Here is a 15,201-nt window from a genome sequence, read left to right as displayed (position 1 = left end):
TCCTCGACATGAAGGATGGGTCATCCATGGCACACTGACAGTTCTTGGCAGACTTCGATGCGGTGTTCCTTCTGCTCCTGGGTGAGCAGCCTGGGGACGAACTCGGCAGCAACACGGTGCATGCATTTTCGAATCACACGTGAATTGCCTGGACTGTTCTGTATGACACACCGACAATGGCAGCAATGCTGTGGAGTGTTCTCCGACGATCCTCATGCACAAGTTGCCGAATGGTTTCGACATTTTCAGAGGTTGAGCTCGTTGAAGGTCTTCCCAATATCTCATCCTCTTCCAGTGACGTTCTTCCGCTTTTGAAGCGCGTGTGCCACTCAAAACACCCCGAATGACTCATTGCAGCATCGCCATAATGTTCTAACATAATGAAATCACAGACGTGGTAACACACATGGTCAGAATAGCACCAGTTGCACAGCTCCTAATGTACATAGGACGATGTCTTTTGGCACACTGACTTATGAAGGTCGATGCTCCCTATGACTGTGCGTGCAGCCTTGTGATGCCATCTGTTGGCATGTTACAAAACTAGTCTCAAAACGTTTTGATACCACCTCGTATGTTATAATCATTTGTTGAAGGAATTGACAAATAATAATTAGCATCATACAAAAATACAAGGACAGTAATTGGCATTACAGAAAAGATCAAAATGGCATAATCATTCTAATACTAAATCCTATCCTAACTTATGCTCACTGTGCATTTGGAACCGAAATCCTACAGAATAGATTGGTAACTGGAGGTGTCCTATGATGTAGAAGCATTATGTTCTCAAGGTTGGGTTGCCTGCTTGTGGGAGGAAAAAAAAACCCAGATAAATTGGGGGAGAAAAACCCTGCAGTCCATGCCGAAGACTGGCTAACTTGGCTATGTCTGAGAAAGATCCTAAGCTCCTCATGTCAGTGACGGGAATCAAACCAGGACACTTCTTTCCCAGGCATATGGTTGCAATGTGCATAGCTACTCAGCTAACTGTGCAGATAAAAATAGGATTTATATTCTTTGTTCTAACTTTTTTTCCCCTTGTGATTATGCTAATGCACTGATGATGACTAATTAGTTTCTAGCCAAAATATTTACAGTACTAAAATTATGTGCTTCTGAATATGTGTGTGTGTCTAATATTGATCAAAGGCATATTGTTCCAAAGCTAATGATGATATTAACTGACGGTTTTGCACAGATGAATTTTGGTATTTGTAGTATGACTGGATTTCCAGATATTAGGCTTTTATACAATTGAAGAGCTTTATACCTTTCCATTGAGTCAGAATACTGAAGTAGGAACCAAGGTACTGAAAATCTTTTACTTTAAGAGTGTGGTCATTTGACCTAATATTTCCTTTGTCTGTTCTTTAAAACTTAAGTTTTACTGCTATTGACTGTCAACCCAACAATAGTGATGCATTTTTACAAAAATTATGTGGTTTTGGGCAGTCTGCTTGTTCAGTCAATTAGCACAATATCATCTGTAAAGCAGAGACTGCTTATGTGGGTTTATTCCTAGCAAATCTTCAAGAGTTATTCCATACCTCTAAGTCTTAATACACAGTCAAGGGTAATAATAAAAAGATATGGTGCCAAAGAGTAGTCTCCCTGCAGAACTTATCAAAACTGTATTGGAAACAGGAATGCTCTCGGTCATATCTGTCTCCATTAATCATTACTCTTGCATGGTCATTCTGGTAAGGTTCTGCTACTGCTTTATTTTCAAGGGTATGACATAATAATTGAGAATTTTTAACATCCTTTGTTGATTGAATCAAAGACTTTTAAGCGATATCCAATGTTAAATATTAAAGGAAGTTTTTTTTTTTTTAAATCTCCTGCTCCCTTCTTCATAACAGACTAATGATTTTCACACTCTCTTCTGCTTGTGCAATTTTTTTCACATTCTTCCACATCCTCACATTCTTCTTCTTTTCAGCCATTTTCTGTCCACTGCTGAACGAAGGGCTCCTCCAGTTCTTTCCACCTTTCTCCAACAAAATTTGACAATTCATCACTCCACCTTCTTTTAGGATGTCCTTAGCCTCATTTCCCTTCTTTTGGAATCCAGTTTGTTAGTATGGTGGTCCATCACTCATTTTCTCTTCTGGATAGATGTCTGGCCCATTTCCCTTTTAGTCACTTGTCGTGAAGTATGATGTCAGTGATATGAGTCTGGCTTCTTATCCAGGTGTTTCGCTTCTTGTCTTTTAACGTGATACCTAGCATCAACCTCTCCATTTTTCTTCGAGTTGTTGCTAATTTATTTGCCAGTGCTTTTGTTAGAGACCAAGTTTCACAACCATATGTGATGACTGGAAGTATACGTTAAATGTCTTCCTTTTCAATCAGAGTGGGACATCATTATTTTGAAAAATGCTTTTCAATTTTCTAAATGCACTCTGGGAAAGTTGAATTCTTCTATATATTTCCTTTTGGAGTCTACAGTTTAGATCAATGAGATGACCTAAGTATGTATATGAAGAGACTCTTTCCAAAAAAGATCCTCATATACTGTATCTTTTATGTGGTTCCCACCCACAAAAGGTTTATTCGTAAACCTATAGCACATTTTGTACTTCTAACATGGGCAGGCTAAAGATCTCCCCCCCCACACACACACACAGACTTGCATTTTTTTACTTTTTTTTTTTTTACATACTCTGAAAACCCTGCTCTAGAGAGCAAACATAGAACTTTTTCAATATAATTCAGGCCTCCAATAAGGACAATAAAATTTATCACCCACCATTGCTAGTTAAATCATTTGTATCTACCAGAACTACCACTCTTTTTGTTTTTAATTACATTTGCTATAGTTTTGATTTTTGTTCCAGAAAGTTCCTAGTAGTAACGTGTTTTATGTGGGAAATGCAATACTATATAAAACATTCTTTTTAATTCTACTTTACTTAGCCTGATCATTATTACTCAATAACAATAATCTGCTTCAGTGTGTGTGTGTGTGTCATCATGTGCCGATTTCGGGTGGGTGTCCTGTCGTGTGGCTTATGCAACCTGTGCTACAAAATTCACTTAAAATTAACTATATGATTACATTTTTATTGATGTATGAAAGTTTTAAGAGTGCATAGCACATCAGCGCTCATCTTAATTGGTCCAATACAATTAATTATCAATAAATTTTAACCAAATCTGTGTAAAGTGGGGGACAATGTGTCAAACACATTGTGAAATAGAGAAGTGTCTCGTGTACTCAGTTTTTACATCTTTGTGCACGCTCAGTAAATTTGGAAGAGGACGACAAGGTTTACCTCCTTCAAATACAATCATACAATCCACAAAAGCTCTGGAAGAAAACAGGACATTCAGTAGATCGTCAACACTGTTTCCCATTGAAAATTGGGCAAGAAAGTTATAAATTATTTACAGAAAATTATATAATAAAAACTCGGCTTAATCAGTGTCGTAAACACATCAGTTCACACTTAACGCATGAAAAACAAATGAAACTCAGAAAACAAAAACAGCACATAACAAATGACTACACTCAGTTGGATTGGTTGACACAATCCAATTGAATCACAGCCACTGATTTCTGGGTGTTATTGACTCACATCATGCCCCACCTTCTGGGTGGCATGGTATGTTTAAAACCACTGGAATGCTAAAAATTTGACCTGCTGTGCCATTTGTACTCCTTCAAAGAACTCAAAGGTGTTCGTATTTATGACCGAAACCCAGGCTGTTAACACAAATGTGATGGAATATTTACTTGTTGAAAATTGTCATCTTCACGAAGCATATTTTATTAATTAATAAATATTAATTATAATATTAATAAAATATTATAATTATTTATATTACTTAGTATCTCATCTCATATCTTCCTTATACCCTCTTTTACCTTGCGGTGTCGAGGATCCATTGATCATCGGACCTCACTCCGTTTACAGGATAAGGTGGTCAGCCTTATGCCCCGGTGTATCCTATGGCCTGTAGTGTTGAGTTCTCAAGGCCAGTTTGCCTGCTTTGTGGGATGAAAAACCCCAGAATAAACTGGGGAAAAAACCCTGCTGTCCACGCCCAAGACTGGCTTACTTGGCTATGGCTGAGGAAGATCCTTCAGCTCCTCACGTCTCCGACGGGAATCGAACCTAGGACACTCCTTCCCCAGGCATATGGTTGCGAAGCACATAGCCATCTAGGCTAACCACATGGACTTTTAGTATAACTAAATATATTAATTCAATATATATTGAATTAATAGATTTAATTTTAGGAACCACGCAAAGCCAGGAAACAATTAGGGGAGACTTTAACAGGAATAAATGCAAAAATATATCAATGATATTGCTATTCTGTAGGCATGCACTGCACACAATCTGGCATACCCTGAATATATGTCCCTGATGTGTGTGTGCCTATACACACACATCACATATATAATTTTTAAAGTTGTTAAGAGCTAAACTACTCGGAATCAAAATAATAATTTACTGATGGTGTAACAGGACTGCATCTACCAAAATAAAGTAAATTTCTTAACAGTACACAAATAAAATGAAATCAAGTGTTTACCAAGAGAATTTATTACATGATCATATGATTAAAAAAAAAAAAACTTTCCATTAAAATTTATTGCTTTCAAAACACATTTTTCAAGTAATCTCCCTTTTACTTTTGAACTCCATCTGTTTAGATATTCTTGATCTAATGTTTAATGCCAACCTCTTGACAAACACATATCTATAACTTTTTCAGTTTCCAAAATAAAAAACTACCTGGCATTATTTATTTGACAACTGCTTACACAGGACAAATGCCATTTCCATAGTGGATGAACTGTCTAAACCTGATTCTATCGAGAAGAGTGAAAGATTAACTATCTCTTATGCACCTCTTTCACATACTATTATCACAACGGTGGTCTTTTCTCTAAATTTTTTGAAGGCTTTGAACTGGTTTTACTTGCCTCTCTAGTTGTAGACATACTGACTAATGCTGCATCTTCTAATTCAGTTTGACACTAATTTTGATGAGTAGAGTTTAACCAGATTAGTTATGATTCTTTTCCTTTTCATCTATAAGAACACCAGAAGCAACTAGTTAATGTATGTGATCAGTCCAGTTTCAAACTCAAACTTATTTGTTGTTCTTATCATTATTACCCTTTTACCCTTTGAAGTAGCATTTAACCTACAGTTTTTCAGGATACGGAAATTTTTTTCTTAAAAAAAAAGTTTCAACCCTTGTTTTCTAGTACATACAGTTTCTTCAACCTCTAAAATTAGAATGATTAAAGAACTTACCACCAAAACTAAGACAGCCAAGAGGAAATACATGATTTGCACCAATGAAGACTAAAAAGTTATTTTGGTACATGGTTAAAAGCATACAACTGAAAAAGAGTAAACAATTACAATATAAAAACGTACACTGCTTATAGTGAGATGCATAATGATCTTTGGAACCAGATCACGGAATGTTTTTGTAATAATTCTCATGTATGAATCAACTAGATTCCGAATTGTTTCTACTTGTCTTTCAAGCTGTGGATCCATGGATGCTGCACCTTCTCCTGCACCTATATCACCATTTGACACACTCGAGGAAGGTCTCTCAGGGTATACACCAGCTCGAAGAAATGATGCCTTCCAACTGTCAACTTCTTCGGCACTTTCACATGAAAGCTCTAATTGTTTGTAATCTTTGTAAACATTTCTAAAATAATAAAGGGAGTGGGGAAGGGGAAGGAGAGAAAGAGAAATTTGATATACAAACTGGTACTTTTTTTTTAATATATTAAATATATTTTTTATCATCAAATATAAAAGAAATTACAAATTTCGCTACTACTGATATATTGAAGTGTAAATACACTTTCAATAAGCAGCAATATCAGCACTGGTGAGATAGTTCGTTCATTTTGAGGTGCAAATGCCTTCTCAACACGCAACATAATTTTGTGTGGAATACTGGTTTCGTGATATACGATGCGTGCTTACCACTTTTCCCTACAGTTTGCTCCTTATATTAAGCATGATTTAAATCAAAAATTGTTCATAAACACATTTAAAAAAAATCTAATTAAGCAAAACTGAATAACTGTTGATTTTTAGTTTTCTCATCCTTAGATGCAAATTAATTTCAAAAAATTGCATATTGGCTTAGAAAAATATCAATGGATATTTTATAAGCTATGAATAGTATTCTGCAATTTAGAAATTACTGAATGCATAACTCTCCACTGTTAATTTTTGTATCTTTATTCTAATATTTTAATTATTATTATGTGACACCTCCAGGGAGTCCAGGGACTCATCAAGGTAGAACACATACTCTGTGACACTCTCCACCACTCACAATTCACAAACTGCAACTACACCAATGCCATCTACTGCCCACCACCACCACTAGTATTTCCACAGACAATCACAAACATCCATGCCCACAGTGGGATTCGAACCTGCAGCTGGAGAGCAGATATGCCAACCACTCGGCAAACCAGGCCAAGAAATTCTAAAAACCATTCTAACATTTGCTGGACTGGTTACTAGGAAATGTTGGAATGGTCACCTGGTTAAACAAGGCTGTACTATTTTCACTAAGGAACTGGAGTGACCAGTGGAAAGGCAGCTACTGGAACCAACTCAGAATCAACAGAATTGAAGATAGGCACAATTACAGAAGTATCGATGGAAAAGTAATCGAAATGAAAGAGGAACTAGAGAAGTACAACACAATATAACTGACGTTACTAAAACAAACAAACAAAAGATGTTAAATTTATGCAATAATGAGGGAAAAAGGAAGGAGTAGATATGGTAATCAACAATAAACACAAAAATAAAAATAGACAAGCTTTGTGAATGGTAGGTAATTTCAAGCAGTGATGTGGACAAACATCACAATGTAAAACTAGACAAAGACTTATTTGTGCCTATAATCTCACAGAATATTCCACTAAGGAAGAAACAGAGGAATTTTTCAAGTCATTAAAGAGAGCAGGCTAGCTAAATTAAGAAAAGGGAAAGGTTGGTGCTGGTTGGATATTCAAACTTCAGAGTAGGAGATGAATACTAGACATAAAATGCTTTGGGAAAATTTAGAGAAAAGAGTAAAGCTAATAACAATGTTATGCACTTGTTGCATTTCTGTTCAGGTCATTAGTCATTACTAATACCATGTTCCAAAATAAAAACGTGCACAAATTCATACGGAGAGAAGATGTATTGCCTCAGTAGTGCAACTGGAAGAACGACAGTACGTTGCGCCTTTCGATTGGAAAAGGCCCAAGTTCGATTCTCGTCATGACGGGAGGAATCTTTATATGGACATTTTCAATCGAGGGTGAGTTAGTCAATCTCATACAGAGATAGCAGGGTTTTTTCTCACTGAAACTCGGGTTTTTCATCCCACATACAGACAAATTGGCCCTTCAGAACACACACAATTTACAGACAAAAAAATACTAGCTGTGGGGGTGGTAGTGGCCAGTAGATGGCGCTAATGTTGATGATTGGAAGTAGAGGGTCAGTGTAGTGGTGGAGACGGAGAGTTGTACAATAGGTGTCCTCCTGCGATGAGTCTTCGGACTCCTTGGAGGTGTCATGAATAATAATAATATGAAATAGAGTCTTAGTGACTATTATTGCTGATAGTGATATGTTCATACATACTGGTTCAGGACACACAAATAAGAAATAGAAATGATCATTCAGTTTTGAGCAGAATGAAATTGAATATCATATTGAAGAGAGAGTGTAAGAAAGTTTTAAAAACAAAGACAGGTGACTTTCAAAGATGAATTGTAGACTCAAATCTACAATTATTATTTAAGAATAAAAAAGTTTGAAAACCTTGAGGCTAAATGGCAGACTCTGATGAAAATGTCGATTCAGCCAGCAGGGCAAGTGGTGAATTATCTGCAAGGATAGAAATATCAGAACTCCATGGTAAATTGAACAAGTCAAAGAGGCAGTTATGGAAAGAAGCAACTATATCAAAAGTTTCTAAGAAGTAAGCCAGCATGTGGTCTGAAGGAATACAGAGAAAAAATTAAGAAAAAGCAATGAGTAGCTAAACAAAAGTCATGATAACACTAGTAAGAACACAGCAAATATCAGGAAGCTGGCAAAATGTTCTGAAGCCCACTGAAAAAGCTCAGAAATGGAGGAGAGTACTGTAAAAGGAATCAAAGATGATAAAGGTAGCATGGAAACTGAAGATATTCTGCGTGCGTGTGTGGGAGGGGGTCAACTACTTTGTAACACTGCTAAATGAAACAAGAAGTTATAGAAGAGTAGACAGAGTAGAATATGCATTCAGGAATACATATCAATACTTAAAGTAGAAAAGGCTATAGGAAACTAATGTGGAAAGGCAGCTGGAGTAGGTTTATATTTCTTATAAATCTTATCCACATTCTCCACCAGCTTGCGATAATGATAATTCATTATCACAAACTGGTGAAGAATAATGCCTAGAAGGTAAGACAGGTCCACAAAACTGCCTCAAGGAATGAATCATCATCATGAACCATGGACTCACTGCCCATTGATGTCCGATGCCTGCTTCACTATCTTCTTCCACCTTTCTTTGTCCAGTGCACAATGTCACAGTTTTTGTACACCCATTCCACATCAGTCTTTTATACCGTCTATCCATTCTCTGTATGGTCTACCTCTTCTGTTTAAACCATCCAAAATACCAAACATAAATATCTTGATCTTCCGGTCCTCACTCATTCTACAGATGTGTCCAAATAATTGCAAGGAATGAATGCTGACAGATATACTACACTTCTGAATGATGCAATGCTTTCTAAATCATGGTAGTTTCAAAGCACAGTTTCAAGGTGGAATGTACCATGCCATGCTGCAGCTACTATTGGAACTTAACCAAGAAAATTAAAGTGCAAAAACTCGACTGGCACACAATGAACTAAAGATATTCGGTTCATAACTTCCTTCGGGAAGAACTAGAACGTTGAGTGGACCAGATCAGCACGTCCAAGAATAGTAGGCACAATGCAGTAATGCTGAAGGAGGAGTGATCTAAATACCTTACTGATTTCACAAATCAATGAAAAACATGCCTACCACAATTGAGATTTCAGCATTTTAGATTTCTCTGAAATATAGTGCTGTCTCAATACTTACTTCAACATAAAGCATTACTGAATGCCGAAATAAGTTCTATACTTCTGTAAATTTTATGTGTAGGATATTGTCATGTGTATTTCTGGTATATAAGTTTTGCAGATACTACACAGAATAAATCAGAAAGCCTGGTCAGAAGATTGAATTTCAGATGACTGGAGTAGAGCTCTCTTAGTTCCATCTATAAAAAAGGGGAATAAAGCTGAATGTGAGAATTACAGAGGAATTCCTTTACTAAGTGTTTCAGGCAAGATTTATGAACGCATACTTGAGACGAGGATAAGAAAAATTGTGGAAGAGAGACTTAAAGAACAAGCTGAGCCAAATAGAGGTTGCTGAGATCAGATTATCATTTTACAAAATAAAGTTGAAAAATCATGGAATATAACAAGGATCTGTACTAAAGTTTTAGATCTGGAAAAGACATATGACAAGATGTCCAGAGAAAAGCTTTTCAAAACAATACAATCATATGGATTAAATGTAACATCAGGTATAAGTCAAGGGTGTACACATTTCTATTCTTATTCAATTGGCATTAAATCTGATATTAGAATTGGAAATATCAAACTTAGCTTTTTGCTGTATGCAGATGATGATGCATTCCTAAAAGCATTAAGTGCACATCTCCAGGATTCTCTAACTAAATTGAATAACAATGTAACAAATCTGGCATGAAATTCAATAATGTTCTATGTTCCTACCTATTTTCACAGGCAGAAACATAGAAAACATTTCTGCTAATCAGGCACAGTTTTCAGTGAAAATGGCAAATTAATCTGGATATAGAAAACAGAATAAAGTCAATCTGATATGGCAAGCAACCAGTTAAATAAATTTATATGGAATAAGAGAGAAATCAGCCAAAACACTGAACTAGAAGTATGTAAGTGTTCCAACCAGTTTTAAGTTATGTATCTTAGAGTTGGATTAGAAATAAAGTACCTAATCAAAGATTAGAGTCACAAATTCTAAGATTAGGGGAATGTTGCATGACTAGCAGAATCACATTAAAAATGAAGATATTTGGAAGGAATATGACACTGGTGGTACTCAAGAATGTGTGAGCAGAGCTAATCTAACTGGTCACTTAAAAGAAAGGTTAGCAAAACAGGTGGTTTAATGCTGAGATGTCAGGAAAAAAAGGAAGATCAACATCCAGGTGGATTGATTCGTGTGCCTTAGAAGAGTGAAATGTTAGACATGACAATATCGGAGTACTGACAGGTAGTACTCTGATATGGAGGAAAATTGTTGGTAGGAGATTAGGAATAATGCAAACTTAATCATTTACTACTATCATAGTTGTAAATGATTAAGTTATATCTATCATCACCATCATCAATTTTTTTATATGTTCATTCAAGGAGTGCATATATTACTACTCAGTAAAGGAACTAAAGAGCCTCCATGGCTCAGTCAGTACAGTACGCCATAGATATGAGACCCTTCGACACTTCTCCACTTGTCAAAAGAAGGAGAATCCATTCTGATAATAGGGTAATCAATCTGCATTGTGGGATGAGTGTTTATTATTACACGTCGAAAAATTAACTTCTCTTTTATGATCACTGTAGTTTTTAAAGTGGTAACTATTTTGCTTGATATAACAGTTGGAAAATTTTACGTATGAAGCAAGTGATTTCGCATGTTGGTGACCAATTCGTACATCACCTTATTTCTTTCTTCCCTTCAACATGAATCGACTCTTCTTGGCAGTCTGCCAACGACAGCTCTTGCTTATGTGGTCAGACTATACAGACGAAGCCCTATGGTTGGAATGACCTGGGTTTGATTCCCGTCAGTGACGTGAGGAAACTTTAGCTGGTCTCTTTCAATGAAAGGTGAGTAAGCTGGTCTCATACAGAGGTAGGTTTTTTTTTTCACCCAAAACAGGCAAACCAGCACTGCGAACACACATGGATTACAGTCATGAATATTGCTTTTAGGGGATGCGGCAAGGAGTGACAGGCCACATTGGGGGAGGGGGGGGGCTCTACCAGTCCTAAAGGGATGGATGAGATTAATCAATCAAAGGAACTAAACTTTTAAGATAAAATGCTATGTCAATACTGAGATCTACATGAACTTCACTAGACCATAAAAAATGTAGAAGGGAAGAGGTAAATGTAATCTTCTAATATATCTAAATTTGGCATTCATAAGCCCTTTCAGAATTTTTAAGAGTTGATTGAATGACAGAAGTCTGCTTCATAAGATGATCTAATTTAATTCAATTAACTGGCCTGCATTAATTCTGTTCCTGTGTATAAAAAAAAGCATTTTTCATTGTTTAATTCCTAAGTAAGCAAAGTGGCAGATAATTATGTGAAGACTGTGTACAATGAAATCCAATGTGTTCACAGCTCTTGATGAGAATACTTTTTCCCTCTAAATGTTTTTCTAACAAGTCACTCGATGAGTTATCACATAACTGATATGTGATAACTCATCATCATCAAATTCCTGCCATGTGCCCTCAAGGGGTGTACAGGATATGATAGTACTACATGAAAAAAATTACATCATTACTAACTTCCTATCTACAGTTTTCCTCCAAATCAGTCTGTTACTTGTCAAGACTCCAACATTATCAGATCTTATATTTATATTGTCTAAGGCACTTTGTACCGTATCAATCCACCTATATCTTGGTCTTCCTCTGGGTCGTTTTGCTGCCAAACTGGCAGAGAACACTTGTTTTGCTAATCTTTCTTTGCCCATTCTATTTAAGTGACCATACCACCTGAGATTAGCTCTGCTAATGCATTCCTGGATGCTGACAATGTCAAGTTCTTTCCTAATATTTCATTTTTAATATGATATTGCCATTGATGCCATCGGTTCACGCCTATAATCTTTCTCAGGATTCTCATATCTGCAGTCTCTAGTCTTTGGTCAAGTGTTTTACTTCTGACTTCCTAATATCTCGTTTTTAATATGATATTGCCATTGATGCCATCTGTTCACGCCTATAATCTTTCTCAGGATTCTCACATCTGCAGTCTCTAGTCTTTGATCAAGTGTTTTACTTCTGACCGAGCTCTCAGATCCATAAGTCAAAACTGGTTTGAACATTGTCTTGTATACAGCTAATTTAGTGCTCCGACCAATTTCTCTCTTATTCCATATGAATTTATTCAATTGACTTCCCACCATACCAGCTTTGCTGATTCTGTTGTCTATTTCTATATTTAATTTACCATCTTCACTGAAAATCGTGCCTAAGTAGCTGAAATGTTTTACTTGTTCCACAGGTTCTCCATTCACAACGCAGTTGACATTTTCAATGATTCTGCCTATTTTCATTGTCTTTGTCTTTTTATTGCTGACCTTCATTCCATATCTATTACAATGGTTATTCAATTTAGTCAGAGAATCTTGCAGACTTGTAGCGGATTTATTTGGAAGTATAACATCATCTGCATAAAGCAAAGAGCTGACATTAACATCTCCAATTTTGATATCATGTTTAATACCACTTTCCTTCATAATGTGATCCATATAGATAATAAATAACAGAGGGTATAATGTACATCGTTGTCTCACACCAGATTTAACATTAAACCATCTTCCTGTACTTCCTTCAATTCTAACTGCTGACTTACAACTCAAATAAAGACTAAGTATTGCTTGATATAATGCCCCATTGACACCATATAACTGTAGCATATTGAATAGCTTCTCTCTTGGCACCTTGTCATATGCCTTTTTCAAATTGACAAAACTTAAATACAGATCTCTGTTATATTCCCATGATTTCTCCACTATTTGATGTAAATTGAAGATCTGATCCTGACACCCTCTATTTGACCTTAATCCAGCTTGTTCTTCACCCAGCTTTTCTTTCTCAATTCTTCTCAACCATTTCTCAAGTAACATTGCATAGATCTTGCCAGGAACACACGGTAGGGAAATACCTCTGTAATTCTCACATTCAGTTTTATTTCCCTTTATATATATCGGTACTATGAGAGCTCTACTCCAATCATCGGGAATTCATCCCTTTGTCCAGGCTTTCTGAACTATGCAGTGCAGCCACTGAAAGACTCTTATCCCACCATACTTCAGCATTTCTGGTCGAATATCATCTACTCCTGCTGCCTTTCCACATTTCAAGCCTTTGATGGCTTTTTCTACTTCAAGTATGGATATGTATTTCTGACTGCATGCCTGGTCAGTGTTTTTTTACCACTGTGCTGTCATCACTGCTTGTTTCATTTTGCAGTTTTTCAAAGTAATTACACCCTACTTCAAGGATATCTTTTTCTCCCGTTTTCATGTCACCTTTATCATCTCTAACTCCTTTTACAGCACTCTTTCCTCCATTCCTAAGCTTCTTCAACAACCTCCAGAATATTTTGCCACCATCTCGATATTTATTTTCTACATTCTTGCCAAAGTCCTCCCATGACTTTTGTTTAGCTAGTTTTACACAGTGTTTAGCATTCTTGCATTTGTCTCTCTATTCTCTAAGAGCACAAGCTGACTTATTTGCCAGGAACTTTTGATATGATTTTTTCTTTTCCTTCACTGCCTCTTTAACTTTCTGTGTCCACTATGGAGTTCTAATTTTTCTATCCTTGCAGAGAACTTCACCACATGCCTCTCTAGCTGAATCAATCAGGGCTTTCCAAGGTTTGATTCCTGTTCTCAAACTCTTTCATTTTTACTTCAATAATCTTTGTGTATTTTAGTCTACAGTTCACATCTGAGAGCTGCTCAACTTTTATTCACTTTAAAACTTTCTTACATGTTATTCTTTTCATTCGTTCAGTATCCAAATAGATACCCAATAGGGTGCACCACGATAAGGCGAGGATTGTACATTAGGTCAGAAGCCCTGGTTGGTTCTCCACATTCCTTTAAAGGCTATGTGGAGGTCTCCTCTCAGTTATACAGCTTTGAACCTTAAGCACCCATATGTGATAACTGATGAACAATAATAAAAATACAGTAAACTCTCAATGTAACAAACTAATAAAAAAATACCTGCTAAAGCTCTACCAAGGCAATTGTAAAGAAAATAATGATAATAAACTTCGCACTACATTAAACTAATTCCACTGGCTCTCACAGGCTTGTAATAATATTAGCGAGTCAGCCCTAAAAAATAAATTCTCTACCATTAGAAGTTTATACCAAAAACTGTTCTCTTAAAATAAAAGATGCCAAGAAATTATATTATTGGTTTAATACTTTATCCAAGTGTAAGAAAACAAAATTTGCACCTGAAACTAGCGTTTTAGATATACTCATTTTCCAAAATTTCCAATGGAGAAAGTCTGATTTTCATCGCCAAGATATACAGAAAAAAAAAAAGTTCAAAATATTTTACTTCCCAGAGCAGACATTTATAGAATATAAATGGCGTAACATCTTACTTTAATTGATTTTCAAATTAATTTAATGCATTGAAGGCTAAAATGAAAATTATGAATAATTATTATTAACAGTCTAAATATACAGCACAGACAAAATATTACCAAGATAATTATTAATACATTGAAAAAAAAAAAAGAAAGAAAGAAGTTCATCATATAATCACAGTATCAGAATAACTCATATTTAAGCCTTATTTAATTTCAAAATATGAATGAATAATGAATAAGTGCAAGGTTACCTGTGATCAGGATTGAATAATGCAAATGTGTGCCTACGAGACATGAAACCAGGATCCGTATCTCTGATTTGAAGCCCATCCAACGGAAGCATATATTTTTTGTCTTTTTCCTGGAAATTCAAAATAAACAGAGGTAAGCAAGCAATACTAGTTAAGTAGCAGTAGATAAAATAATTATGAATACTCTTTTTTCTCTATCTACAGATTCTATTTTTACTTTGAAATAAACATATATTTAGATGAAACAGAATGCAAGATTAGCATTTTAAACAGATGCTAGTGCACAAATGAACCCTCCTCACTACATGAAACTAAAGCAGCAATATTAGAACAAATATGAGCTGGTTAAAGGATTAGTAAATGCTTAGCACAAGATGCTTTCAGCATCACTACTATAACACATTGACACCAGGCACCATACAATTTGTATACTTACCAGTGGGGTGG

At 35.9% G+C, this 15,201-nt stretch overlaps 1 protein-coding gene across 1 annotated transcript in view; it reads right to left on the bottom strand.

The window, feature by feature from the left end:
• The window catches only part of LOC150108694 (dynamin-like), a 306,464-nt gene that overhangs the window by 36,430 nt on the left and 254,833 nt on the right, over nt 1–15,201 (bottom strand). The window contains exons 14-15 of the mRNA XM_090416156.1: nt 14,755–14,864; nt 5,406–5,691 (exon numbers count right to left, since the gene is read on the bottom strand). Coding sequence (XP_090272282.1) covers nt 5,406–5,691; nt 14,755–14,864 — 396 coding nt within the window. The remainder of the gene's footprint in view (nt 1–5,405; nt 5,692–14,754; nt 14,865–15,201) is intronic.

The sequence above is a fragment of the Typopeltis vanoorti genome, chromosome 3 (assembly GCF_054136105.1).
Source record: "Typopeltis vanoorti isolate ZY-2024b chromosome 3, IOZ_Tvanoo_1.0, whole genome shotgun sequence".
Taxonomy (NCBI): domain Eukaryota; kingdom Metazoa; phylum Arthropoda; class Arachnida; order Uropygi; family Thelyphonidae; genus Typopeltis; species Typopeltis vanoorti.
Note: the sequence above shows the minus strand (reverse complement) of the source record. Positions and strands in the feature narration are given on the sequence as shown.